The sequence below is a fragment of the Molossus molossus genome, unplaced genomic scaffold (assembly GCF_014108415.1).
Source record: "Molossus molossus isolate mMolMol1 unplaced genomic scaffold, mMolMol1.p scaffold_m16_p_4, whole genome shotgun sequence".
Classification (NCBI taxonomy): domain Eukaryota; kingdom Metazoa; phylum Chordata; class Mammalia; order Chiroptera; family Molossidae; genus Molossus; species Molossus molossus.
In genome coordinates, this window is record NW_023425377.1 from 51,807,472 (window position 1) to 51,835,053 (window position 27,582).

The 27,582-nt window shown below is 47.9% G+C and overlaps 1 protein-coding gene across 3 annotated transcripts in view; it reads right to left on the bottom strand.

Annotated features, from left to right (window-relative positions):
• Positions 1-426: 426 nt before the first annotated feature.
• Positions 427-27,582, bottom strand: part of ARHGEF18 (Rho/Rac guanine nucleotide exchange factor 18) — a 75,331-nt gene continuing 48,175 nt past the window's right edge. For 2 of the 3 annotated variants that reach the window (XM_036240664.1, XM_036240665.1), the window contains exons 2-20: positions 24,632-24,770; positions 23,415-23,527; positions 23,117-23,257; positions 20,553-20,803; positions 18,701-18,826; positions 17,133-17,250; positions 16,029-16,277; positions 14,311-14,387; positions 11,904-12,082; positions 10,400-10,491; positions 7,540-7,722; positions 6,151-6,288; positions 5,642-5,766; positions 4,938-4,994; positions 4,801-4,848; positions 4,229-4,699; positions 3,625-3,889; positions 2,603-2,728; positions 427-2,523 (exon numbers count right to left, since the gene is read on the bottom strand). In XM_036240664.1, the coding sequence (XP_036096557.1) occupies positions 2,390-2,523; positions 2,603-2,728; positions 3,625-3,889; positions 4,229-4,699; positions 4,801-4,848; positions 4,938-4,994; positions 5,642-5,766; positions 6,151-6,288; positions 7,540-7,722; positions 10,400-10,491; positions 11,904-12,082; positions 14,311-14,387; positions 16,029-16,277; positions 17,133-17,250; positions 18,701-18,826; positions 20,553-20,803; positions 23,117-23,257; positions 23,415-23,527; positions 24,632-24,699 (2,961 nt within the window). In that variant the 5' untranslated portion in view covers positions 24,700-24,770 and the 3' untranslated portion in view covers positions 427-2,389. Of the gene's footprint in view, positions 2,524-2,602; positions 2,729-3,624; positions 3,890-4,228; positions 4,700-4,800; positions 4,849-4,937; positions 4,995-5,641; positions 5,767-6,150; positions 6,289-7,539; positions 7,723-10,399; positions 10,492-11,903; positions 12,083-14,310; positions 14,388-16,028; positions 16,278-17,132; positions 17,251-18,700; positions 18,827-20,552; positions 20,804-23,116; positions 23,258-23,414; positions 23,528-24,631; positions 25,009-27,582 lie in introns of those variants that run through there. The other variant, XM_036240663.1, reaches the window with a different exon arrangement.

A 27,582-nucleotide genomic window follows, 5' to 3' on the forward strand; every position in this document is an offset into this window, starting at 1 on the left:
GAGGGCTTGATGTCATTCCCCAAAAATCTACTCCTGGGTCTTCTGCCTCTAGCTTTGAATGTCCAAACATAATCATCTGGGGATTCCTCAGAGGGAACCAGAACAAGCTAAAGGGCCCAAGCTCCTCTGTGGTTTCCTGATGGATCCCTTCACTCACCACAGGCATGGGGTACAGGCAGCTGGTTACAGCAGGTGCTGAGGCAATTTCACTTGCCTAGGGGTGTCCTCATTCCCTTGCATTCCCCACCCCAGCTTCAGGGAAGTGACAGTAGATGAGGGGGCTCCTATGGTGCTAGGCCCAATGGGAGGGATGAGACATCACACCCTGGTTCTCAGGATCCTGCAAGGCCCTGGATCTGGTGTCCAGGCCTCCCTAAGATCCTATTGCAGCAGATGGTCTGAAGGGCCCTGCCTGATGAGGTGAGCCTTGGGGAGCCCCTACCAATACAGCATGATCCTATAACACACCTTGAAGAACAGCCACTACTATCAGCTCATCTTAAGACATTTTTATTGCCAGAATCAGGTTTTAAGTTCTAAGGTAGTTCTGAAACATCCTGCATGAGGAAATGCTACAATAATAATAATCATTGGGTGGTCTAAGATAATGTCAAAATTACTGAAGATGTGCAGAGATCCCATTGGAATAACATCTGCTTGGCCACCAACTTTACAAATAAAGTTGGGCCCTACCCAGAAGTGACTGCAGGGTACTGGTCAGACATAATGTGCCAAAGACTTGTGCCACTGTGTGGAATGACTGGAGACCCCCTCAGCTGAGAGGCGGTGTCCATTCCCATCACATGGCTGAGGGGAATCCTTTGGACTTATCGCCGGAGGAACTGTGGTGTCTGAGGCACGGAATGTTTTCTTCACAAAAGAACAGGAAGTAGAATTTTCTAAAGTGCTCTGGTTTGTCTCAGTACAAAACAACAAAACACTAGTTACAGACACAGCATAGATGAGCTCTGATGTGTCACAGAATGGAGGAGGATACTTCTCTTTGGTCCTTGCTGACGCCAGTCCCGTAGGCAAAGTTGAGAGTAGGGGGAGAGGTTCTTGGAGGGGCCAGTGGGGGGCTGTGCTTGGGTGTGGAACTGCTGCTTTCAGTTCCTTGTCAATGACTGGCTGTGTCACCTTGACCCTACAGTGCCCCAATTCCTGGGTAGTCTAGGACCCAGTCCTCTTGCCAATGCTTTGGGAGGTGCTTGGCTCTGGGGCCAGTGCAGGGAGCCTGGGATGCAGAAAAATTATGTAATGTCCCCTTTCCTGCACCAGCACTCAAGCTTGAGTTTGATCAGAGGTAGAACACAGATCTGACCCAATCACCACCCCTGGATATGTGACACCATCCCCAACATCTACAGCCATTCAGGTGGACTGGTGGCCCTTGACTTCCTCTAGGGGCAAGTTGACAATCAGCTACAGTAACTCACTGGATGCAAGATGCCTGTAAGGTGGCCACTTATACATTGGAGGTCTCCAGGCCGTGTGATCCCTCTAGCATTTTACCCACATCAGCAGCCCCACCTCTCTGCTCCATGTTGTACCAGCATCAGCCCATCAGCATCAGACACCAGCCCTAGGGGCTCCCTCCTGGAGGCCCTGGGAAAACCAGCCCATCTTATGGGGACTAAGGCCAGGACTTTGGGTTGTGCTGACCCTGGCTGAACCCATAGGCTGAGCACTGAATTTGACTAGAGCAGGTTTTTAAAAAACCCCACCAAATTAAAATGAGTTAACAGTCAGACCCTTTCAAGATGAGCTTCTGACCTTAAAGAATTACCCTTGAGTGCCATTGGCCATCCTTTCTAGACAATCTGCCCTGTGGTTCCTCTGTCCTTGGTGAGCTGAGTGCCACCCTTCTCTTGTCCATGCCCTGGCCTTGAGGTTCACCATGAACCCATGTAGATCTCTGCTTTGATTCTGCCAAGAAGAAACAGCTGACACCACCCTGTCCCTTCTGATGCCCTAATGATACAGTACAGCTGCAGTGTTTCCTAATGGCTGGCACCTTCTCCTGAGACTAGGGTCTGGCCTATAATCAGGCTCCATGTAGAGAACCACCAGTTAGTCACTACCTTGGAAAAATTGCTTGGAGTCTATCTCTCCCTGCCAAAATGGGGTGCTACAATTTAGCTCCTTGGGTTAGCTCTGGTTCAACCTTCAACTGAAAACATTCTTTTTTGTATTAAAAAAAAAAAAAAGGCATCACTGTTAATCCTACAGAAAGAGCCTGGAGATGATAGGTGGGCCCTCACCCCAACCTTGGCCAGGCAGTCATCCATGGAGGTGTGCTGGGCAGGGAAGAGGGAGAGCTGGCAATTCCCCAGAGAATGCAGGGGGCACACAGGACAGGGAGGGTTCTGCACCCCAAGCCACACTGCCCCTAGAAGAAGATGACGTCTTCCTTGCTCACTTCTTCCTTGTTGAGTGGTGTAAGGGGCTGTGGCATGGGCAGGAGGGGGAAGTACTCAGGGGGTATGTCAGCTGGGGCTGGGCCTGGAGCCTGGTAGGAGAGGTCTGGAAGACAGAAGGGTACGTGGTGTCAGCAGCCAACAGGTATGGTGGGTGGTCCTGCCGCTTGGGTGGCTGTACTCACCTGGGGGAACTGCCACAGTGTGGCTGCCTAGCTGTACAGGACTCAGTGAGCAGTGGTTCCGAGAGGCATACTCGTCCTTGCCCATGAGCTTATTGAAAAGTAGCTGCTGTTTCAGGTCGAACGAGGCTGATAAAGGGAAGAGGGTGCAGCCTGGGGTGCTTGGCCTCGTTCCAGGCACACAGCAGCCCCCCACCTCTAGCAGCCCCCCCCACTCCTTAGCACATCCCACGGCACCTGTTCCAGGGGTTGAACCCTGCTGAGACAGTAAGCTCCACATGTAGTGACACAAAAACGGGGAGAACAGCCCCCAACCAACCCCAGAAAGCCCCTGGAATAAGCCAATCTCTGGACCCAGTCGTCCTGGGACATAGGCCCTGTTCCTGAGGAGTGTCCCAGGAAGGGCTCCCCTCACAGTACCCAAGGGAACCCCAGAACTTGACTGGAGACACACCCACTGCAGGGTGCTCTGGGGCAAGGGCCTAGTGTCCCCTATGTGGAAGGAGGACACTGGATAGAGCCCCTGGCACTTAGGTCAGCACCAAGTATGGGCTGTGTAGGGAGCTCTAGCATCAGTCACCAGTGTTGTCTCCAAGTGACTAGGGTGCTCTGACCCCTTGCCTCTGGTGACCACCTCTAAGGGTCTCCCAGGTCCCTTCTCTCTGAATTGTCAAGACACTCCCTTGCCTCTGTTCCAGTTTGAGAACTGAGGTGGGAAAAGGACCTGGGGTCTGTCATGTCAATATTGATTCTTCAGATGAAAAACCTCCACATGGGGAGTTGGGGAGGGGCCTCATCTATGTTGCCAGCTGTGTCTTCTGGTTTTCTTCCAGCATCTCTACAGGATGGCCCTGGGGTCCTGTTGTTCACCTACCAGGAGCTTCTTTGGTATCACAATTGCTCATGATTGGATCTCCCATTTAGGTTGAGGCTGGGAAGTCACCCACATCCCATAGATCACCCATTCCTGAAGACTTAGCTTGGCTCCACCCCACCCACACCTTGGCCCCAAGCACAGAACTCACCAGAACTCTCACTGCGCTGGGAGCCCCTGCTCTTGCCACCCTTGTCCTTGCTGCCCTTGGTGAAGGCAGCCAGCTTGGTGGGGATCTGCTGCTGTACGGCTGCTTGCCTCTGGATCTGGTTGGTGGCACTGAGCAGCTGGATAGGCACATCACTCTTGGCTGGCCGGTTCTCAGCTGGGGTGCTGTCCCTGCGAGCCACCTCGGGGCACTCGGGCCCTTCTAGCCCTTCCCCATTGAAGCTGGGTGGGCGGCTTGGGGACTGAATCTGAAAGAGTGACAGAAGACACATCCCAATGACTGTTCCTCCTGGAAACCCTTCTTGGGATGGACAGGGTGGTGCTCTCCTCAGCACCACCCACCTTGATCCTGGGCCAGGGTTTCACAGCCTCTTAGTTGGAGAGGGTCTGATCTGGGAGCAGAACCTCATGCTGGGCCAGTGGAGCTGCCATTCACTCCCCATCCTCCCCAAGATATACTCACCATGCTCACAGCCCCAACATGTGCACTTGCATGGTTACATTGACATTCCCTCTTCCACCAGTACGTTCCCAAATGCACTTTTATAATCTGCCCACACCTGCAGGCTGCACTCTCCCTTGCTAACCTCTTTGGGCAGCTCCGGTGGCAGTGCCCCGGGCACTGTGTTCTGCTTCTTAAGCCTCCGCAGCAGCTCAAGCCGCTCGCGCTCACGCTGCACGGTGCGCTGGGCCTCGCGAAGCCGTTCCAGGTCATGCTGGTAAGCCTGGCGCTGCTGCTCCAGCTCAGTGCGCTCTTGGGTCAGCCACTCCTGTAGCCGCGCTGCCTCGCTCTGGCGTTGCTGTAGGTGGGCTGAGGCTAGGTCCAGCTCCTGCTGCTGGTGCTCCCGTTGGCGCTCCCAGCGCTGCTGCTCCAGCCGCAGTTGCCTCTGCAGCTTCTGCACGCCCACCAGCTCTTCTCGTTGCTTCTCAAAGTTGCGCTGCCGCTCCTGCTCCAGCAGCAGGCTCCCGCGTGTCGACTGCAGCCGGAACTGCTTCTCGCGTTCCTGGATAGAGGCTCTCTGCAGCTCCACGTAGCTGTCCTGCTGAGTGATGACCGCCTGGGGGAAGTGAACCCATGAGGGGCCATGTCCTCTCCCAGATCCCAACCTCAAACAGGAAAAGGACAGTGCAGCCTGTCACTGCCCACCAAGCCCTGTACCTGGAGGCTGAGGAGCAGCTGGGATAGTGTCTGGATTCGCTGGACAAGCTGTGGAGAGAGAGGTTGCTGGCTTTCTGCCCGAAGCCCTAATGGTGTGCATGCCAGTCCCTGGGGAGACAGATAAGCCCTGAACCTACCTCCAACTCCAGGACAGTGGGCAGATTGGGGCCAGACTCAGTGCCTGATGCCTCCACCTGTGGAAACAATGTCAAAGCACAGAGAAGCTATAGAAGCGAGCCAGATCCAATCATTATTGATGAGATTCTGTCTTAGTATGGGACAGGTCCTGCGTAGTTGTTTGGAAAAATGAGGGTGCAGAGTGGCTCCAGGAGGTGGGAGAGCAACTGCTGTGGGCCCACCATGCAGAAGGGTTTGAGGTGAAGTGGGCCTGGCCATGGCACTTGCCAGATGAAGCTGGCCTTGAATTCTGAGCATACCGCCTGACCCTGCTCTCACCCTGATGCTTGGCAAGGGTAGGCCTTCTGAGCTGAAGGGGAGGGAGCAGCCAGCATGACTTTGGCATCTGTGGTTGTGAGGACACTAAAAGCTCATGGTCCCCACATGGTGTTTCTCACCCGTGGAAGGAGGCCATGGCTCCTGCCCTGAGTTAGTCCCCTCCCTGGCCTCCCACCATTGCTGACGCCTGCAGGAAGAAACATGGAGGTTCACTTGCCTACATGTTAGCCTGAATGAAACATTACTATTCACCATGAAACAAATGGCACACGTCACTATTTGCTGTAAGATGGAAAGAATAGACATAGGCTGTTTACACTTGCTAACAGTAGAACTTGGGCCGACTCTGTACTGAGCTCAGGACTGTCCCAAGGAAGCAACATACCATCCATGGTGCTTCTTCAGAGGCCCCTGGGGTGTTGCCAAGCTTCACATCTGGACTGCTCACAGGGTCTTGCCAGTCTTGGGGGCTTAGGTCATTGCTACACATCTTCTTCCTAAAGCTGTCATCTAAAAACCCCAAGCCAGGAACATGAGGATGCTTGGGGTTCTGCAGAGGTCTAGAAACCCCAACCCAGCCCAGATAAAACATTGTGGCTAGGCTGCTGCCTTAGGCCCTGTGCCAATATGGTGGCATTTGTGGCACAGAGATCAGTAGGAGCAGGTCTTGGTGTGGTCAAAACATGACCAACAACATGTGAAAGGTCCTAGAACCCTGACCACTGAAAGTTTACAGATGTCGACAGGAAGTAGAAGAGATGCCAAATAGCAAATGCCTGGCTTTGCTAAGGATGTGTGCCAAGGAAACATCTGAAGAAACTGAACCTCCTGCTGCTACTGACCTTCTCGAGGGCCCCAGAAGCCCCAGCCCTTGGGGGAGGAAGCACTACTCACTCTTGCCAGGGACACTGGCACTGTTATAGCCTCCAAAGGTCTCTGTCCTCTGGCACAGGCCCGTAGAGGCACCGCCATCTTCTGCCTGGCCATTGGTACTGCCCAGTCTCCTGCAGATCAGGCTCTGGATGTCCTTAACTGTGGAAGGAGACAGGAGGAACCCAGTCACTCTGTGGAGCCACACTGTAAGCATCAGGATATGGTGGAGGACCAGGGCAGAGGACTGTGGGGGACTTCAGCCCCACTGATTCTGCACACTCCCTGCAAAGGTACTCTGACCAAGACAGGCCAATTCGTGTCTAAAGGAGAGACCAGCCCATGGGGCAGCATGTGGATGGGGCTGTGCTGGACCCTGGGCCTTAGGGTGTGCTGGGTCCAGTAGGGAACTGTAGGGTTGCTGCTAATGTGATGACAGTCCTACAGAATGTTGGGGACCAGAGGAGGGTGAATTTGGGGACAGGGCTGGTCACACAAGGTGCTCTAGGACAAATAGGCTTTGGCCAGGTGAGGATGTTGGGAGAACATTCCAGGCCAAGGTACAGGACATGAGAGGACCTCATGGGGCCAAGAACAATAGCCATTGGAGAAATGGGAGGAAGGAGAACATTGTTATGGCTGGGGAAGCAAGATTGAGTGGGGGCAGAATCCACATGGGACTTCTCTGCTCTGTTATCTTTTATACTGTGAAGGTGAGATACTATGTCTATCTTTGTTGTTGAAAGACTGGTACAGGCTGTCCTTTTACGTGTCCTGGCCAGCAGGGGGCTCAGTAGCTGTGGCAGCTACCAGAGTCTCTGGCGTGGACCTTGACTGCTCCATGAAGCAGGCCTGGGCAGGGTACACAGAGGAGCAGGCCACCTATCAGCCAGTGCCTTCCCATGGCTGTTGGTGCATCCTCTCACTAGACCCTGAGCCAGCTCCTAGGAGGGCTGCTGGGCCCAGGAGCCCTTGGGAATGACCCACTAATGTGTATGTGTGCATTTTTCTGGATATATCACCAGAGACCCACTACTCAGAAAGAAGACTAACCTCTTGAATGTGGGGAACTCAGTCGACTTCAGATCCCTGAGGCCCAGAACAGTGTCTTACATGTGACAGGCATGAGGAAGTTTGTCAAATGTGTGAGAACATCGTTTGAGTCTGCAACCAAAGGTTTGCACGGGGGTCGTGTCTAATGACCCTCTGGCTCTAACAGGTGCTGGTGGGGGTTAACGCTGCTCTAAGCACACAGCTGCCCAGCCAGATAAAAGTGTACCCCGGAGATGGTGGCAAATCAGCCACACTGGGTCATGTGCCCAGCCTGTGGTTCCCCAAGGAGGCCACCTGGGTGGAACAAGTGCTCGAGAGCAAGGCACTGCCCCATGAGGACCCTGGGGCAAGGCTACTTACTCTCAGTCATGGCTGACTTGAGGATCAGCTCCCCCTGCAGGTTCTCTGAGAGGTCCCCTCCTCGGAAGAGGAGGCGTGACTGAGCCAAATCTTCCAGTCCACTCATCTCGGCCATCTCCAGGTAGATCTGCTGCTTTTCTCTGAGGCTCTGTGCAATCTGCTGGTCTTTCATGTTCAGTCGTTCTGCAAAGCCATGTAGATGGATGTGGCAGTCAGGCTCTCTGGGATTGTTCCCTAAGAGTCAGCAGTGCGGGGCCTCACAGAATAGGGCTGGCCTCTGGGGACCCCTGCTCCCACCTCACCCGAGGGTAGACTGCTCCCTCCATCCAACCTTTCTGAGGCAGTGAGGGCCTGGCCCTACCTCTGATCACTTCCCACAATTACAAATATCAAACACAGCAGGGTATGGTGAAACCATTTATAGGCCAATTTATCAATTTGGGACAAACTGAGAGCATTGTAAAACTTAGTTGTCTAATCCTGAAAGTCCACCTTCAGGCATTTAGGTCAAATTCCTTCTTACAAGCCCTCCTGTTTTATATTTTTATGGCTGCTGCGACTTTGACTTATTTTATTAGACTTCCTCACTGGTGATTGTTAGTAACATCTACATCACGTTCAGATAAACATATGACTCTATTATCAGTTCCAGTCATTGTCTAGTTGATTCTATTATGTTTTATAAGCAAATAAACACATCACATGCAAAAACATAATTCTGTTGCCTACTTTCCAATCATATCTTACTTTAATCTCTCCCAATATTACCCTGGCTGGGACTTCCAAGATGAAGATGATAATGAAGAGTGGATGGCCCTGCCTGGCTCCTGTTTTCTTTTTTTAAAGTCTCATCAGAGGATGTTTTTATTGATCTTAGAGAGAGAGGAAGGGAGAGAGAGAAACATCGGTATGTGCTCTAACTGGGAATCGAACCCACAACCTTTTGATGTATGCGACGATGCTCCAACCAACTGGGCCATCTGGCCAGGGCTGGCTCCTGGTTTTGATAGGAATGTCCCTGATGTTCCAAAGTTAAGGGTGAGTTCAACTTTTGATTCAATATAGGAAAGAATATCTTGATAAAAAAATATTTTTGTATTCCTAATTCACTAAGATCTTGGGAATGTAGATCCTTTCATTAGCATTGGAGGAAATGATGAGTTAGAATGAAATGAAATGAATACTATGTTAGGATTATACTTCCAAGGTCCAGTGGGATTTCTTTCCCTTTCTTTTGGATATTTAAAAAATTAATTAATACCTTTAAAGGTGCATCTCCCCACAAAGATAAATAAAATATATACTACCTAATTTTATATACTTATTGCTTAAATGTTACCTATTTTAAAATAATGCACTTAGTGAGAGTGAAGAGGGAAGTTGATTGAGATCAGAGAATTGTTCTTGGCAATGACCTTGCTGAAATCTCAGGAATCTGTTGAAACTGAGAGGAGAATAAATAAGCACAATGTGTCACATTCACACAGTGGAATATTAATTGTAAAAAGGATGGAAATTCTGACAACTGCTGCAATGTGATGGACCTTGAAAATATGCTAAGTGGCCCTGGCCAGTTTGGCTCAGTGGTTAGAGCGTTGGCCTGCGGTCCAGAGAGACCCAGGTTCGGTTCCCGCTAAGGGCATGTACCTTGGTTGCAGTTTGTCCCCGGCCCTGGATGGGTCATGCGGGTGGCAACCACTTGATGTGTCCCTTTCACATTGATGTTTCTCTCTCTCTCCCTCCCACTCTATCTGAACAAAAAATGGAAAAATGTCCTCGGGTGAGGATTAAAAAAAAAAGAAGAAGAAGAAAATATGCTAAGTGAAGTAAGCAAGATGCAAAAGGACAAATGTTTCATAACTCCATCTATACAGTCCTTGGAATAGCCAAATTCATAGACAGTCAACTAGAAGTTACCAGCAGCTGGGGGAGGAAGGAACAGGAGTAACTGCTAACAGGGACAGGGTTTCTTTTGGGGTGATAAAAGTGATCTAAAATTGATTGTGGTGATGGTTGTGATACTGTGATAAAAGCTACTGCATGGGACACTTTAAATGGGTGAACTGTATGGTGTGAGGATTATATCTCAATAAACTAGCTGAAAAATTAAAACAGGGAGAAGAAAACCAAGGGCTGGTCTGGGTTTGTCTGGCTATCAAAGGAGGCTGTGGGGTCGGTTCTGTGCTATAGTGCCCCTGTGTGAGTCTTTTTTTTTTTTCTTAATCCTCACCGGAGGACATTTTCTCATTTTTTGTTCAGGTAGAGTGGGAGGGAGAGAGAGGAACAGAGAGAGAGAGAGAGAAACATTGATATGAAAGGGACACATCGAGTGGCTGCCACCCGCACAACCAACCAGGGCCGGGGACAAACTGCAACCGAGGTACGCGCCCTTAGCAGGAACTGAACCCGGGCCTCTCAGGACTGCAGGCCGACGCTCCAACCGCTGAGCCAAACAGGCCGGGGCCCTGTGTGAGTCTTTCATATGTTACCTGGGACACTCTTCCCTGAATGGGTTCTGTGGTAGGAGGCATTGTGAGTAGGAAAGCAATTGTGTTTGTAAGGGGCTCACGGATCCTGAGAGCCACTGTCTCTCTTTTTCATACACCCCTGGAAGGCCACTACTGCATCTCATGACAAAGAGCTGCTGCTCTCTGCAGAGCTCTAGACCATGAGGCAGTCCACAGCAAGACTCCAGTCACTTGTGCAGTGAATCTGCTCCATGGCCAATCCTAATGACACAGAACAGAAATGCCACTGGTGGACCCAGGGCCTACTGCCTAAGGAGAGCTCTGCATGGTTATGGCACCATCATTTAGGAGGCACATCTGTGGGCATGGAGGTCCAGACAACGCCCTCTTACCTTGGAAGTCCCTCAGCCTCATTGCGCGGGCCTCAATCACCTTCCTCTCCTCTTCGGCCTCACTGAAGGGCCCTTCCTCCTCATCTGGACAGCTGCAGGGAGAGGGGACAAATGGATGAGAATGCCTCACAAGCTGACTGGCCTCTGAAATGGGCACTAAGAGGTTTATCTGCAGAACTGGCTGCCAAAGTGTGTCTCATTTTGTGACAGATGTAGGAGAAGAAGAAAAGGGTAGAGAAAAATAACCATTAGCATTTATCTAGTCTCAGTGTTGGGATGTAACCAGCCACAGGTTTTATTTATTTATTTAAAATGTCTTTCCTGGCCGGTTTTGCTCAGCGGTTAGAGTGTCTGCCTGCGGTCCAGAGAGACCCGGGTTCGGTTTCTGCTAAGGGCATGTACCTTGGTTGCAATTTGTCCCCAACCCTGGTTGGTCATGTGGGTGGCAGCCACTCGATGTGTCCCTTTCACGTTGATGTTTCTCTCTCTCCCTCCCACTCTATCTGAACAAAAAATGGAAAAATGTCCTCAGTGAGGATTAAAAATAAATAAATAAATAAATAAATAAATAAATAAATAAATAAATAAATAAAAATAAATAAAATGCCTTGAAAGCCATGCCACAACTTTTTAAAAAAATCGTATTTATTGATTTTTAGAGAGGAGGGGAAGAGAGAGAGAGAGAGAGAGAGATCAATTTGTTATTCCAGTTATTTATGCATTCATTGGTTGATTCTTGTGTGTGCCCTGATTGGGATTCAAACCCACAACCTTGGTGTATTGGGACAATGCTCTAACCCAGTGAGCTACTTGGCCTGGGCCAGCCACTAGTTTTAAATGCCTGGCCACCACTTGGAGGAAGACATTAGGGACAGTTCATTTACTAGGGACCTGCCCAGGACTGGAGGCTGCAAGCCTAGTAGAGCTGAGGTTGAGGATGGAGGGAACTTCAAGCAGGTTAAGGCTTTGGAAAGTTTCCAGGCATAGAGAGAGGGGGCAGCAGGCTAGCTAGGTGTGGAGGCTTAGCCACCTTTTCCTGTCTGTTGGGTGGACTGGGAACCAGGCATCATACAGAGCCACAGAGCTGAGGTTCTAAAGGGTTCCCTGGCCCAAAGAGGAAGGACAGAATGCCATGACCTGCTCCAATAGGTCTGGTCCCATTACAGGGGTGGAGGGGTGCGGACATCCTGCATTTCAGGTGGAGTGTCCCACCAATATAGAAGTTAGAGCTGCCTGGCCCCATGTCCCCTGTCCAGAGACACTGGGGCCTTTTTAGCATCTGACAGGTTGAACCACTGTTGTAAGGAACTGCAATGGTGCCATCTGTCCCCTTTAAATAAAGGGATGGAAAAAGTACCAAGGTGGGAGAGGAAAAGCAAAGGGGTCTCCTGTCTGCCTGTGATTTCTGGTGCTCTCCTGGGCAGTTCAAGGTCACAGCCAATTTGCCAACCATCTAAGCCAAGGGGAAAATGGTCAGCAGAGGAAACACACATGCCCTGCTCACCTCTCAACAGCCCTTCGGATATGGGCCATCCAGGTGTTCCTCTCCTCTTTGGAACTGGTGTAAATCTCGTACATCTCAGGCCCTTGCAGGGAGGCACTGATCAGAAACATGGCTTTTTCCTCATTGGCTACTTCCCTCACAATAAGTTTTTGTAATGAGATGATGGGGTGCTTCGAGTCCTACATGGGTGGAACATGATGGGGAGGGTCATCTTTTACTCTACTGCAGGGTGCCCCATTTATTTTCAAACAATTCAAAGCAAAAATATTTTACCATCTGGGGAAAAGAGACACTATTGCAATGACATCCTTGTATCCTTTAATTTGTCTGTTTAATGTGCTGAAACAACTGTGTTTTATAATAAGTAATGCATGTACATAGTACAAAACTCAGAAGAAACAAGAGTAGATAGTATATAACACATAAATCTTTCTCCTGATCCTGTGTCCCAAACACCCAGAGCAGACTCAGGCTGTGTGTCCCATAAGATATAATGCTCCAATGGACCATTAAAATATACATTTTAAAAAAATCCTCACCCAACGTACTGGTCGGTTTGGCTCAGTGGTTAGAGTGTTGGCCCACGAATTGAAGAGTCATGGGTTCAATTCTGGTCAGGGGTACATGCCTCGGTTGTGGTCCATCCCTGGTCCTGGTCAGGGTCGTGCAGGGGGCAACCAGTCAATATGTCTCTCTCACATTGATATTTCTCTCTCTCGCTTGCTCTCCCACTTGCTCTCTCTCCCCCCTCCCCCCACTCCATCTGAAGTTAAATAGAAGAAATATCCTCAGGTGAGGATTAAAAAAATAAATAAGTAAAATCCTCACCCAAGGATACTTTTCCATTGATTTTTAGATAGAATAGAAGGGGGGGGGTGGAGACAGAGAGAGAGAGAAACATTGATGTGAGAAACATCAACTGGTTGCCTCCCATGTGACCCCGACCAGGGCAGGGGATCAAACCTGCAACCCAGCCCAGCCGGTGTGGCTCAATGGATTGATTGAGCATTCTCCCATGGACTGAGAGGTCCCAGTTCGATTTCTGGTAGGGGCACATGCCCGAGCTGTGGGCTCGATCCCCAGTTAGGGGCATGCAGGAGGCAGCTAATCGATGTTTCTCTCTCACATTGATGTTTCCATCTCTCTCTCCCTTCCTCTCTAAAAAAACCCAATAAAAATATTTAAAAAACAACAAAAAATCCCCCTGCAACCCAGGCATGTGCCCTTTACCAGGAATCAAACTTGTGACCCTTTGGTCTACAGGCTGATCTCTAACTGCTGAGCCAAACCAGCCAGGGCAAAATACACATTTTAAACTGGCTGTTATGGGCTGAATGATGTTCCTTTAAATCCATATGTTGAAGCCACCACCTCTAGCACTCAGATTGTGACTACTTGGAAATGGGCCTTTACATAGGTGATTAAGTTAAAATGAGATTATTAGGGTGGGCCCTGATTCAATCTGACTGGTGTCCTTATAAAAAGAGACAGTCACAGAGGGACAACCAGGTGAGGACACTAGGGAGCAGAGACACCAAACAGATTATGGCATCACATCACCCTCAAGGGAAGTCACAGACTTCACACACAAGACGATAGTTTGACAAAGCAGCTTGACCCCATTTGTGGTGCTGGGTAACCTCTTGAGAGGCTCTTAAATCTCTGGAAAAGGTACCTGATTTTATAGTTCAGTCATAGAGGCTGCCTTCCTCATCAAGTGAACCTGGAGGCAAATTGGTTCTTTGAATCCCTCAGTCAAGGACTGACACCCTCCCCTGCAGTGAGGTCTGCACTGTTAAACACTGAAGGACCCAGGGGTTACCCAGGCAAGCAGGGGAGGAAGCCAAGCCCCTGGTGGATATGGGCCAGGAGGGACGACTGGCATCCCAACCTGACTCCAAGTCCACCAGCTATGGGGAGTTCACAGCAGGCGTGGCTCGCACAACAAACATCTTCTGGGCTCAGCGTGCTATGGAATCAGCATGGTCATAACACAGGGTGGTGGCTGAGTGAGTTTGTGTTCTCATTGATGAGCCAACAAGTCCCTGGGAAGAATAGAGGGGATTTCCTGGCAAGGATGCTTGTGAGAATCTAAGGGCTTGTGACAGAAAGAACCACAGAACTACAGAAGGCTGAAACTACAGAAGATGCTAGCATGAGCCCTTGAAGGCTAGTCAGGCCAACTAGACAGAACTCCCATTCTCGGGAAATTCTACTCCCACCTTGCTGGAACCTTCTGGCCCTGGGGAGGACCTGGGACAACAGGTGACTTATAGATGGGTTTTCTAGCCACCTTGCTCTGTGCTATTTCTGTCTTGCTGATGCAGCCCCCTGCCACCCCTCTACCCAGTACCTTCTGCGTAGAAAGCTTTAAAGCAGCTCTTTGTGTAAAGAGAGGGACACATACCACAGAAGCAAAGACGTACTTCTGGTCCTTTTCTTGTAGCAGCAACAGAACATCGGTCAACAGGATAGCAAGGACATCTAAGGAGAGACAACAGGAGAAAATGTATGGGGTGACATGGAACCTCAGGAGGCCTTTGGTACCATGGGAAGGAGCCTGAGTCACTCTCAGCCCACAGCCATGATGCTTTTGCATGAGCCTAAGGGTTTCCTTTCTACCTCATGCCTTCCTACCACCTCCCTGGGTTTTAACATTTCTCCTGCTACACTGCCAGGCCCATGCCCTGACATCCCCTATTGTAACAGTGCCTGCTGAATCTGGTATTTGAGGTTCTCTCACTATGATTTCTCAAATGTGAACTCACTTTCCCACCCCATGTTCTATCTGCTCCCAGGCCACCCGGGACCTGGGCTGCTGGATGCTTGAATCTGCCTCCCACTGTAGTGATGCACTCTCATCCCCTATGCCCTTGAACTTCCTTCCAGATGGTAGCAAATGGGTGTCTTGTGCCTGTAGGTACATCTCACAGCCACCTGCACAGCAGAACTTTTACACTTGGGTGCAAATCCTGAATACATTTCCAACACGAGCACTCATGTCGTGGTCAATATTGTCTTCTCAGGGAGAATCAAACACCCTATCTCAATACAGAGACCCTCTCTTGGTGTAATTCTCTTGCATTGCAGCTTTCTGGCTTCCTCAAAAGGATTAACTGCACTTTTCACTATTTTTCTGTTTACTAGTTTCTCTCTCTGCCTGCTGACTGGAGGAGTCCCATGAGGGCAGGGGGCCTTCTACCACCTACCTTGGGGCCTAGCACACAGAGGCACTAAACTGTATCTATTGGATGCATGTCATGCAAAATATGAACAAACACATTGTGTTGTTTGACCACCCGAAGATTCTGCCACTCCTTTTAGGATCGTTATAGTTGATGATACCAGTGACAGGTCAGGATGCCTCCAGAGATTCATGAAATAGATAGGAAACTACAGCATGAGTCCTGAGTGCTCTCTGGTCTGGAACTGCACCGTGGATTTTGAATGTTGGGCTCAGAGCACATCCTGGGCAGTGACTGGGATGCTTAAGGACACTGAGGTTGGAAGTCTGGGTGGTGTTTTCTACTTATACTAAGCTTATTGGTGGTTGGGCCCACTGCAGGTGCACCCATTATAGCTTGTTTGGAGGAAACCCTGGGGTCTCAGGAAGCTTTGAGTTTCTATTCAGAAGTCAGTGAGTCTCCATGCCCTCCTAGTGTGCATCACACCATCTCAAACCCCTGAGGAAGAGGGTACTGGTGTGACTATCTCATTCTTACTACACTCCTGGCTGCCTGTATTCATCCTGACTCTGTATGCAACCTCCCTTCAGTCATGAAGCAGCCAGGCTACAGTGGCTCTGTGCCAGCTGGCACCGACCAACCCAAAATGGTGCTCACTGATCTAGAGGGATCCCCCCTCACTCCAAGGTGATGGCACCACTCCAAGATGGCAGCACCAATTCAAGAAGGTGGTATTAACCCAAGAAGGTGCCACCAATCTAAGATGGGAGCCACTATTCCTAGATGGTACCACTCAGGTAGAGGGTGCCTACCACTCTAGAATGGTGTCCCTTACTCCAAAATAATGCTCAGCATTCCAAGAAGGTACCATGGATTCTACATGGCACCATTCCAAGATAGTACTGCCACTGTGACATAGTGGCTAGGGGCAGGACTTTACCTTTCAAGCGCCCTGATGTAGTCTTCCAGCACAGTGTACCTTCCAGGTGGAGCTGCCGCTGCAGCATGTCCTCCTTGCGGAATGTCAGCCCATTCTTGAGCTTGCTGGAGGACTTCAGGTCCATCTTCCCTGTGATCTCTCTGAGGCGCTGGCCTTTTTCGCACTCGCTGACCTTGGCATCTACTTGTGAGATGATGTCTTTGACGAGGTTAAGGGCCTGGGTCAGGTCTTCGTAGTCCTTGCAGCCAGCTGCCACACACAGCAGAGTTAATGCTTTCTTTTGTCTGCATTCATGAACATGACAGAGGTGGACACACTATGGGGACTGTGAGGTGCTTCCCTGAGACCACTGCTTGGAGGATCTTCAAGAATCACCTCCCAACTTGAATTTCCCAAGACACAGATGCTTCTCCAAAATAAATGCAATACCTTCGCATTTGTTTTTTTACCAAGACAGAGTTTCTGTTGAATGCAGAAGCTAAGGTACAATTAACATGATAAAAACAGTCCTGCATAGCTGTTGGACACTCCTTGGTAAATAGACTCCCCTGTGCCCTCCAATTCTCCATAAGACTCACTCTACCTCCTGCCATTACCAAGAGCTAAGGATGTGGTTTTCATGGTGGGGAAACTTGCTCTTTCTCCCATGGCTCAAATTCCCTAGAGATGAGGAAGGTGTGGTCAACACTGTCCTGGCCTCTGAGAACTCCCAGATGGGCTGCGTGCCTTTTCTCCTCTGTTCTCCATGTAATAGGCATGTCCCTCTCGTGGCTCTGTCATGGACTCTATGCCTGTCTGGATCACTCGGGAGTGATCTTTCACTTTCTCCATCATTCATCCACTCCCCAAATGCCTGTGCCAGGGTTGGGGGCAATGGTAGGAAAATGAGACTCAATACCCATCTTTTTTGTTGAAAACCCCATCACCTAACACAGTAAATTTGCATGGTGGCAGCTCAGTTCATGATCACCAAACTCAGATGAATCCAGAGAACCAGAGACAAATCAGAGAGGGGCACTTATCCAGCCCACTGCCAAAAGGGGTCAGGGAGACAGAAACTACCCCTAAGCACCAGTGAGCAAGGCAGTGAGGTGGCTACTGCACCTTCTGTGTTCTGAATGATGCGTTCCACCAACACGGGGTACTTGGTTATGCGCTGAGTGACCAGAAGAATGCATTCCTGTATGCCAAGGCGTCTCACGATGGAAAAGTTGCTGATTTTCTATGAAATAGAAAACAAAGCCATGACATATTGACATTTTATCTCCTGCCCAATCAGTTAATTTAACTTGGTAAGATACTGGGGCTGGAGGCTCCTTCCTCTTTTGGCTGGTAGAGACCTTTTCTTTGCCATTTCACCAGGCATTTAAAGCAGGGATCCCCTGCCATACATGTAAAGGCAACAAAGGCAAAGATAAGATGGCCCCTAATAGACCAGTTGAGAAGAAACCAGAACTAGCTAGGGGGACAGTTATGGGAGCCACCTGGAGACCAGCATGATGCACCCATGTGTGAGAAGATTCCCAACCCTGACTGTTGGCTGTTGGAACCTTCCAGAACTAGACTGGGCCTGTGCCTTCAGAACTGGCTCCCTGCTGGCTTCTGATGTACACCTCTGATTAAGAACCCAAGGAGTGGTCTTCTGAAACTGTTTCTTAGTGGGGGCTGAGAATAGCTCCCCAGAGCATACCATGCACTCTGCCTTTCTGCTCCCACCACTCGTCTGTATTTCAGAAATGCCAGCACTGCAGAGAGGACCAGGAGAGTCACTGAGATGTATGAGATTCTGAGACAATGCTCTGCTCTGTTTCCTTCTTTCTCATCAGAACCCTCCCACTTCACAGGTGTTTCTAGCTCACGATATTGGGTGGCCTGTCCCACTGCTCATTGCAGACAAATTCAGGCCCTAAAGTGCCCTTCTCCACTAATGCAGTGAAATGAAAAGCACCTCACTCTTAATTCCAGACCATTAGTTACAGAATGTCACTTCAGAATGAAGCCCTCAGGGTGCAGGTGGTAGGTGGTGGAGTCCTTTTGGTATCAGGTGGCAGGGGCTGCTGTGGAGACATGCTGATAAAGCCCAGTGGTCTCAACCAGATGCACTTTCTAGAACATGAGCACTTTCTTGCCCAACCCAGTTGACTCAGGCTGGGTGAAGTGTTTTTAGTTCTGAGCTTTGAGTGTTCGCACACTGTTAGGCAAAAGGTGGGTGTGGGTCATTCCACAGGCTATGGGGGAACAAATGGGGACCAGAGAGGGGAGGAGGCAAAGGTTTAGAGTAAGGCACACCTTGCATTAGCCGGAATGTTCGGAGATACAATAGGTGATTCTGGAGGGGGTGGTCCCCAGGCAAGGGTGGCCCCTTGAAACCACACTTGTGTCACCTCAACATTTTGAGAAAGATGGTCAACGAGTTCTACTTTGGGGCAACTCAGGGGCCTCCCTGGTGTGTCTAGGAACAAAGCTCTAACTCTACTTTACACCTTGGAATTCTCCAGAAAATTTCACTGACATGTTCTGAATGAGTTTGTCATTAAGAATGAAATAGAAACTTGAAAATCATTAGTTTATAACAGGTACCTTAATCTCAAGATCTCCAAACAGTTCTGTGGGGAAAAAAACTAGTAAAGAGGATACATTTTTAATTAAAAAAAAATAAAATTTTTTTTTACCTTGATCAAGTTTTGAAATTTCTTATTTTGCTGCAGTAGCAACTTGTAATGACTGACTGCTTCATTATGGCCACTACAAAATACACCATATTTTTCTTTCATTCTCTCTCCATTTTCACCTGAAAACTGAAGAAAGACAGTGGAAAAATCATCGAAATGAAACATGAAAACCACGAGGGAAAGTTTTCTTCCAGTTCATCTCACTCCGCTAAAACAAATACTGAATTCACTTGCAATTTCACTTTCTTTTTTTTTATCCTCCCCCGAGGACATTTTTCCATTTTTTTTGTTCAGATAGAGTGGGAGGGAGAGAGAGGAAGAGAGAGAGAGAGAGAAACATCGATGTGAAAGGGACACATTGAGTGGCCACCACCCACACGACCAACCAGGACTAGGGACAAACTGCAACCGAGGTATGTATGCGCCCTTAGCGGGAACTGAACCCGGGTCTCTCAGGACCACCGGCCGATGGTCTAACCGCTGAGCCAAACCGGCCAGGGCCAATTTCACTTTCTTTTCTAACACACATTCAAACATAGAAATGCTTCATTACGAATATGTCATGGCAAGGTACAATAAAGGTAAAATAAGAAGACTTTCTGCTCATGGGCTTTATGCTATCACAGGTGCTGTTAACAACTTCCTGAAATCTGGAAGGAAAAATGAATTTAAGCTAAAGAATGTTAGAAAAATTTTAAAGCAAAAGGGGTATTCTTCTAATTACTTCTAATGAGCCGACTCAGAAATCTTGGAGCACTCTGAGGTCAGACGAGGCGTTACAAGATCCTCTGTCAATATTGGCCAAAATTCAGAGGTTGACCTAGAAGCCAATTCAGGGTCAGCACCCCTTCCATGAATGGCATTGGTTCATCGATATGCTTCTAACAGCCAAAAACACAGCCACCAAGAAAAAAAATAAAGACCAGCCAATCAACTAAAGAAAAGCCCAGAATGCAATAATGGACAGTGTGCTGCTATTTAGGTGCCTGTGGTTTTAGACCATTAGCTGCACGTACAGTTAGACCAACCAATGGGGGGAAAGGGTTCCTGGACCCAATTCCAATGTGGGGGTGGTTCCCCCACATCAATTATTCCCAGACAATAGCAGGGTCTGACACTATCTACCTGGAGACAACATCAGATTCTATAGTTAAGGGTTCAGTCCCACAAAAGTGCCCCCCCCCAAGACACCAGTTGTCACCTGAGCTCCTGACTAGTTATATATCAGAAGTTCCCACCACCCCCTTCTCAGGTTAGATAAATTTGCTAGAGCGGCTCACAGAACTCAGAGAGACATGTTACTTACTAGATCACTGGTTTGTTATAAAGGATATAACTCTGGAACAGCCAGATGGAAGAAATGCATAGGGACAGGTATGGGAAAAGGGCACAGAGCTTCCATGACCTGCCCAGGGACCACTCTCCCCAAATCTCCATGTGTTCACAATGTGGAAGCTCTCCGAACCATATTGAGTTTTTGTGGAGGTTTCACTACACAGGCACTATTGATGAATTCATTGACCACTATCAATTGATTCAACCTCCAGCCCCTCTTCCCACCCAAGGTTGGGGGTGGGGCGACAGTTTCAACCCTCTAATCACATGCTTGGGTCCCCTGGCAATCAGCTCCTATCCTTAGGTTCTTTCTAAAAGTAACCTCATTCACATAACCAAAGACACCTTTATGCTCTCTTCAACTTAGAAAATTCCAAGGGTTTTGGGAGCTGTGAGCCAGGAAGTGTGGATGAAGACCAAATGTATATTTCTTATGAATTACAATATTGTAGTGAGCCATGTTTTTGTTATTGGGAGGAATAGAGCTGGGGTGAGGGCTTGTCCTCGCCTTACTCACCTGCTGTAACAGGACGTCCCCAATTTTCTGGATGATGTAATTCCGGTCACTGCCCTCTTCCAGGGACTCCTGGCGGCGTTCCTTCAGCCGAGAGAGAAAGTGGCCATGCATCTCAAGCAGGTCTTCTGTGCATGGGAAGAGGCGGTTGATGGCCTTGCTGCTGAACTGCAGCTCCTCCTGCAGGGCCCTGGAGTAGACCTTCAGCATGATCTTGAGTGTCCGCACGTGGTGCACCTCTGTCTGTATCAGCTCTATAGGAACACAGATGACAGGACTTACCACAGTAGGGAGCATACTCTGGCTTTGTTCCCCCCCTCTCTCTTTTTCATTATTTATTTATTGTTTTATAGTGCTTTTTATTTTATTATTTTTATTTTCTCTCTTTTTTAAATCCTCTCTTCATTGATTCCCCCCGCCCCCCCCAGATAGAATGAGAGGGAGGAAGGGAGTGAGGGAGGGAGGGAGGAGGGGGGAGAAAGAGAGAGAGAGAGAGCGAGAGAGAGAGCGAGAGAGAAAATCATCCATGTGAGAGAGACATATTGATTGGTTGCCTACCACCGCATGACCTGACTGGGGCTGGGGATCAAACCTGCAACTGAGGTACGTACCCTTGTCCAGGAATCGAACCCTAGGGCTCTTCAGTCCATGGGCCAATGCTCTAACTACTGAGAAAAACTGGCCAGGGCAAGGCTTTGTTCCTCTTATGTCCCATGGGGGCACTCCTGTGTACTACCCGCCCACCATGCACCTGGCTGATTTCTCAGTTCTTCACCGAAGTCCTCATTCTTGTGGCCTTACTGTCCAGGGGACAGGCTTCCCACCCCAGTGCTGCAGGGGTCTTGGCTCAAGGGAGCAGTGAGGGGTGGAGTGACATAAAGAGAGAGGGCCCAGGATTTGCAATGGGACCTTAAATTCACAGAAGGGTTTTGTGCCTAGAGTCAAACAAAGACATTTCAAAGCTATTTTAAGCCAAAAGAGTGTTTGGATAAATACCACTCCTTGGGGTGTAAAACTGACACATTTGTGTACGTCAGTGGCCAAACTCAGACTATAACTCTTAACTGATGCAAAAGAAGAGCTCAAGTGAGATTTCTTAAAATCCTCACCTGAGGATATGTTTTTATTGATTTTTTTTTAGAGAGAGAGGAAGGGGGAGAAAAACATCGATGTGAGAGAGAAACATTGATTGGTTGTCTCCTGCACCTGCTTGATAGGAAACTGAACCCGAAACCTAAGTATGTGCCCGACCAGGAATTGAACCTGTAACCCTTTTTGGTATATAGGTCAACGCTCCAACCAACTAAGCCACCTGGCCAGGGCAAGTGAGATTTTAATTCATTGCAAAAGACAAATAAAGATCAGGTTTTGTGTTGGAGTTTTTCTCACATTCAAGTCAAGGCCTTAAAGCTGTTAGAAACAAAACCAAAGCTCCAGGTGCCCAGGGAGGGACCGGAGGATTGGAAACAGTCTGTGCTTGCCCAGCTGCCCAGATCGAAGTATCTAGCCTGGTCCTTCCATCTCTCTCTGCAGGATCTCTGGGACCCTGAAGGGAAGCATCCACTAAGGTTTTCCTCCACATCCACACCCCACCTTACTCTGGCCTGGGCAGGGAGCTCAGTGAAATGTGGAAGTTGGTACCAGTAGACCACCATTTTAGAAATGCCAAAATTTCCTGTCAGAATGCCAATGAGGGACAAGAAAATTCCTCCTCAGGTGACACAACACTGTCATTCTTGGGGGATGGTTCCCATGAAGAGAGGATCATAAGAAGAACAAGTAAGAGCCCTGGCTGGTGTGGCTCAGTTGGTTGGAGCATTGTCCTGTACACTGAAAGGTTGTGTGTTCGATTCCTGGTAAGGGCACATACCTAGGTTGTGGGTTCAGTCCCTGGTTGAGGTGCGTGCAAGAGGCAACCAAATGATGTTTCTAAAAAGTCAATAAACATATCCTCAGTTGAGGACTAAAAAAAAAAAAAAAAAAAAAAGAACAAGTAATAGCTTTGAGAAAACAAATGCCTCGGGTTCCAGTGCATTACCATGGGCCTTTGTCACCCTGATGAGAGGGTCCTAGAGGGAAGTACATGGGGCACCCAGCACAGCCCCCGCTTGTGGATGCGCTCTGTGTCTAGGAGCTAGGATTTTCATTGTAACCTGCAATATCCCATCTCACGACAGTGGCCCAAGGCCAGGATTTCCAATAGCCAGTGGGAAGGGATGGCTACCATGAAGCTGGTGCTACAGCCACACGGGGAGAAAGGGACATGACTCCCAAATATCCCAATCACAGCCACGCTCAGGCCTGTTTTCTCTCTCAGGGTCACCAACAAGATAAGGATGAGGCAGGCCTCAGCATTCAGCTATCCTCGTTCTTGGGGAGTTCCTGACCACCTCTTCCCTGGCTCAAAAGGTAGGGCTGTCCTGGGAGAGGGCAAGGAGTAGGTGACACAGTCTCAGAGGGCATCAGCAATGGAACCCAGACTCCCAGGTGGAAAAATTTGAAAAAAAAGAAAAAAGGAAAGAAAAGAAGGAAGTGGTGTGCCACTATGGGAGCATAGGATTTCTTACCATAAAGAACATCCTGTCTCTTCACTACCTCCTTCTTTTGTTCCTTTGCATACGCTGGTTCCACAGACAGGCTCCAGGACTCAGCCTCAAACTCATGGGTGTCCAATTCTATTTCACTCTTCAGTGAAGCAGTGTAGGGGTCTGGGGGAAGAGCAAGAGGCCACTGCTCAGGGCTCTCAGCCTGGCTGGCTCAGGGTACCCTAGTCTTCATCCCGTGAACAAACTGATGTGGGTCCTAGCACTTCCCAGGGTGGATGCAGACCACGTGTCACTGGTGAAGGAACCAGGATGACTGTACCTTCTACAAAAATGGACTCAGCATTTGAAGACGTAAGTGAAAGGGAGTCATCAGCTGCCTGCTTAAATTTCAAAACTACAGAGTCAGCTTCATCCATCTCTTCTGTGACTGTTCTAAATAAAAATCATAAAAAAACAATTATTTCAAAATATTGAATTAAACACACACATCCCATTCTATAAAGGCAAATTAGACTACTAAGCAATTCACTTAAATACTATTTGAGAACTTTATGAATTTTTTTTTTTTTTTGTTAATCCTCACCCGAGGATATTTTTCCACTGATTTTTTAGATAGAGTGTAAGGGAGGAAGAGAGAGAGAGAGAGAGAGAGAGAGAGAGAGAGAGAGAGAGAGAGAGAGAGAGAAATCAATGTGAGAGAGACACATCAATTGGTTGCCTCCCGCACGACCCCGATTGGGCCGGGGACCGAACCTGCAACCCGGGCATGTGCCCTAGACCAGGAATCAAACCCGTGACCCTTTGGTCCTTGGGCTGACACTCTAACCAGTGAGCAAAACTACCAGGGCTGGATTTCAATATATGCCTTAACAAATCACTTTTGAAAATTAGAAGACTATCTGTCAACACAGTATCAGGACTTCTCCCATGATAATAAACCTCAATGTTAAGACATAGTCAAAGTGTGAGTTAATTGTATCCTTCCTTTACTGACCACTGGAGACCCCCCAAATTCCTTCAACCAAGAGTTAGGTGGACAAAGCCTCACTCATTGGAAGGTGGAAGGAGAATCCTTTCAGAGGAAAAAGATAATCAGCTCCTTTCTCCACCACTCATACAAGGATCACCACGATAACATTTTTTTTAGCATTAGGTTTTCTCGCTGAACTCTGCTGAAAGCAATATTAAGTGAACCACTTTGGAGTCCTTGAAACACTGTGTTAGGGCATAAATAACGGGATATAGCCTCCGCAGCAACCTCAGTGACTCTTAGCCTTGTCTTGAATAAAGAAAGGGACCCTGGGCAAGGGTCCTTCAAGGGCATGAAGTAAAAAACAAAACATTTTAAAAAAGAAAAAGGAATTACTCTAAAACAAGTGTTAATGGGAAATTTGCCACTTGGTTGGGGGCTCACAAGTAGATTCATACACCCAAGGATCTCCTTTCAGAGAGCCTGTAAGCAGTGTCCCCATGGAATACCATACCCTGAGCTCCCTCCCTTCATCTGCACCTGACGGCAGAGAGGACCCAGCTTACCCGAGTCTTGTCCCTGTTCCCACTGGACTGGGTGCTGGCTGTGGACCCCCCTTTTGCAAGACTGTCATGCCGACATTCCTGGATGGAGGCAGGCTGCCATCAGACAAGAGGGTGGCCCTAGGGTGCTCCTTCAGGGATGCTGTTACAGAAGCAAATACAGAGTTGGTGCTGAGAAAGTGGGTAGGGTATCGGAGGTGGCCCATCCTGAAGCCCTGCTCTGACTGTGGCCGCAACACTGACAGGATCTTGGAGGTCAGAAGCTCATTATCTAGAAAGACATTCTCGTCCCATTTCTTAGGAAAGGAGCCACAGAAGGACAGATCAGGGTGGTGCAGCGCACTGCCTCTGTTGCTGCCATTGGAATGCGTGCTCCCCATGTTCTCTGTTGGAGCTCCCAGACTCTGGCTGTGTGCTGTTTTATGCCTCCGTGGGATCCTTCTAGAAATGTGAAGCTGCATCTGCTCTTACCTCATTGGCTAAAGCAGCTGCTCTGGAGGACAGGAAATTGGTCCCTACTGTGACCGTTTAGGGTGCAAATCACAATGTATTTTTTCCTTTGGTAAAATAATAGCAACAAAGCATCCTGACACCTCTTTCATCTTAGCAGGGAGTCAAAAGCAGAGAGCAGTTCTGTTCACTGCAAAGAAGCTAAGATCACGAAATAGGGAGCTCTGTGCTTGGTGTGCCTTGGGCTGACATCATTCACACACACACACACACACACACACACACACACACACACACGCTCAGAGACTACAGGGTGTGGTGTTAGTGGCATGCACTATGGTTCCTAAGAACTCTAGTAGAATCCAACCACCAAAATGAATCGTAGGCTCTGATCCTATTTCATATGGTGGTTGTAAACCAACCTAACATGCAATGGGGGATGCAAACAAAGGGTTGTCTACTCTAATCTGTTCATTAATTTAAGAGCTGAGCTATTAGGAAGCACATACCCTGTGATTACTTTTCCCACTGATAGAAAGATGCAACTCTTTGAAAACCAAGCTATCATTAATTAGGCTGATTAGGATCGGCTCCAGTGAATAATTTCAGCTGAATCTGTGACACAGGGACCTTGGGTGATTAATGATTAAGGCAGATGGATAGTGACTCTGAGTGAGAGGTCCATAAAGGAAGTGGTTGTGGGTATGGGCTCTGGATTGGTTGTTTTGCATGTGAAAGGAGCTCTTGTAGGTGAGTCCTGACTATCTATAGGGACTGGCTACCCCTAGCAGTCCTTCCAGGTAAGCTAGGCCTCAGATGTCAGACCATCAAAAATACAGAATAAAATAACGTGATTCATACACCTGGTCTGTGGCAGAGGTACTGATTCATGTCTTGATCAAGCAATTATTTCCAAGGCTGCATATGTTACAGAAAGATTTGATTGGTGGTTGTGTATCTCTTATTTTAAAAGTCTTAAGTAGCTTGAGTGGTGTGGTGGTTAGACTGCTGCAGAGGGAAAAGAATAATTTATCTCAGTAGGTCACATTGCCACCAAAAGACATCATTAAATTTCTGTAAGATGTGCCCCCAAATAAAAGACCAACTCAGATACTTTTTGGAAGTGTGTGTATAATGAATTATAAAGAAAATCAAAGAATATCAGTACTCTGTGGTGTGTGTTTGAGCAAATACAGGCGTTCTAAAATATAATAACTTCTCATTTAACACTTAATATAATCAGTCCTCATTCGCAGATCCTGTATTTATGAATTCACTTATTTTCTAGCATGTATTTGTAACCCCTAAATTGATACTTAGTGGGGTTTTTGTTGCCTTTCGCAGACTTGCAGAACAACCAAAAAATTGAGTGGACCAATATGCACATTCCCAGCAAAGATGGAACATGGCAAAAATTTTCCTCCTTGTTGCAGTCATGCTGTAAACAAGTGCCCTTTTTGCCGTGTATTTAATGCATTTTTTCTCCTCAATTTTGTACTCTTGTTATATGATCTCACTGTTTAAAATAGTCCCAAGAGCGGTGCTGTCTAGTGTTCCTGAGTACAAGAAGGCTGCAGTGTGCCTTGCACAGAAATTCATGTGACAGACACACACCCCTCAGACAAGAGTTACAGTGCTATTAGACATGAGTTTAGTGTTAATAGATTGACAATGTGTATTAAATAAGGTGTCATTTAACAGAAACACATGTAACACAAGGTGATGTATTGATTGGTTGTTGAGAAAGTGTAGCCAGGACCTTAACCCTGTATTTCTTGTATGAGCAGTGGTTCAGTATTCCCTAATTTATTGTCCACTGTGACTTTATAGAACATCGCCACTGTGAATAATGAGAACTGACTGTAACTTTTTATTTTGAAATAATTTAAGAGTCATAAAAAGTTGCAAAGTAGAGTCCCTGTGTACTTACCACTGAGTGTTTCCCAGTGATAATATCTAATGTAACTGTAATCCATTGTCAAAACCAGGACACTGAATATTGGTACAATTATTAACTGGAGGATAGACCTTATTTAGATTTTTGCCAGTTGTTACATGTACTCTTGTGGGGGAAAGGTAGTATATATAGTTCTATGAAATTTTATCCCATGTATAGATTTAAGTAACCAACACCACAGTCACAATACAGAAGCATTCCACCACGCCAAAGAAACAATTATTTTTTTAATAGTAATAAAATATATACAAGTACAGTTCACTGGTATTAGTACACTGTCGTACAATCATCCCCACTGTTCACCTCCAGAACTTTTTCAACTTTTCATACTGAAATTCTGTTCCCATTAAACTTTGTATCCCCCTCCCCCATCCCCTGGCTCCCACCATCTGCCATCTGCCTCCCCCAGGATAGAGATTTTCAACCTTTTTCATCTCATGTCACACATAAACTACTAAAATTCTGTGGCACACGAAAAAATATATATTTTGCTGATTTGATAAAAAAAAAAAAAAAAGATATAATTTTGATTCATTCACACAAGATG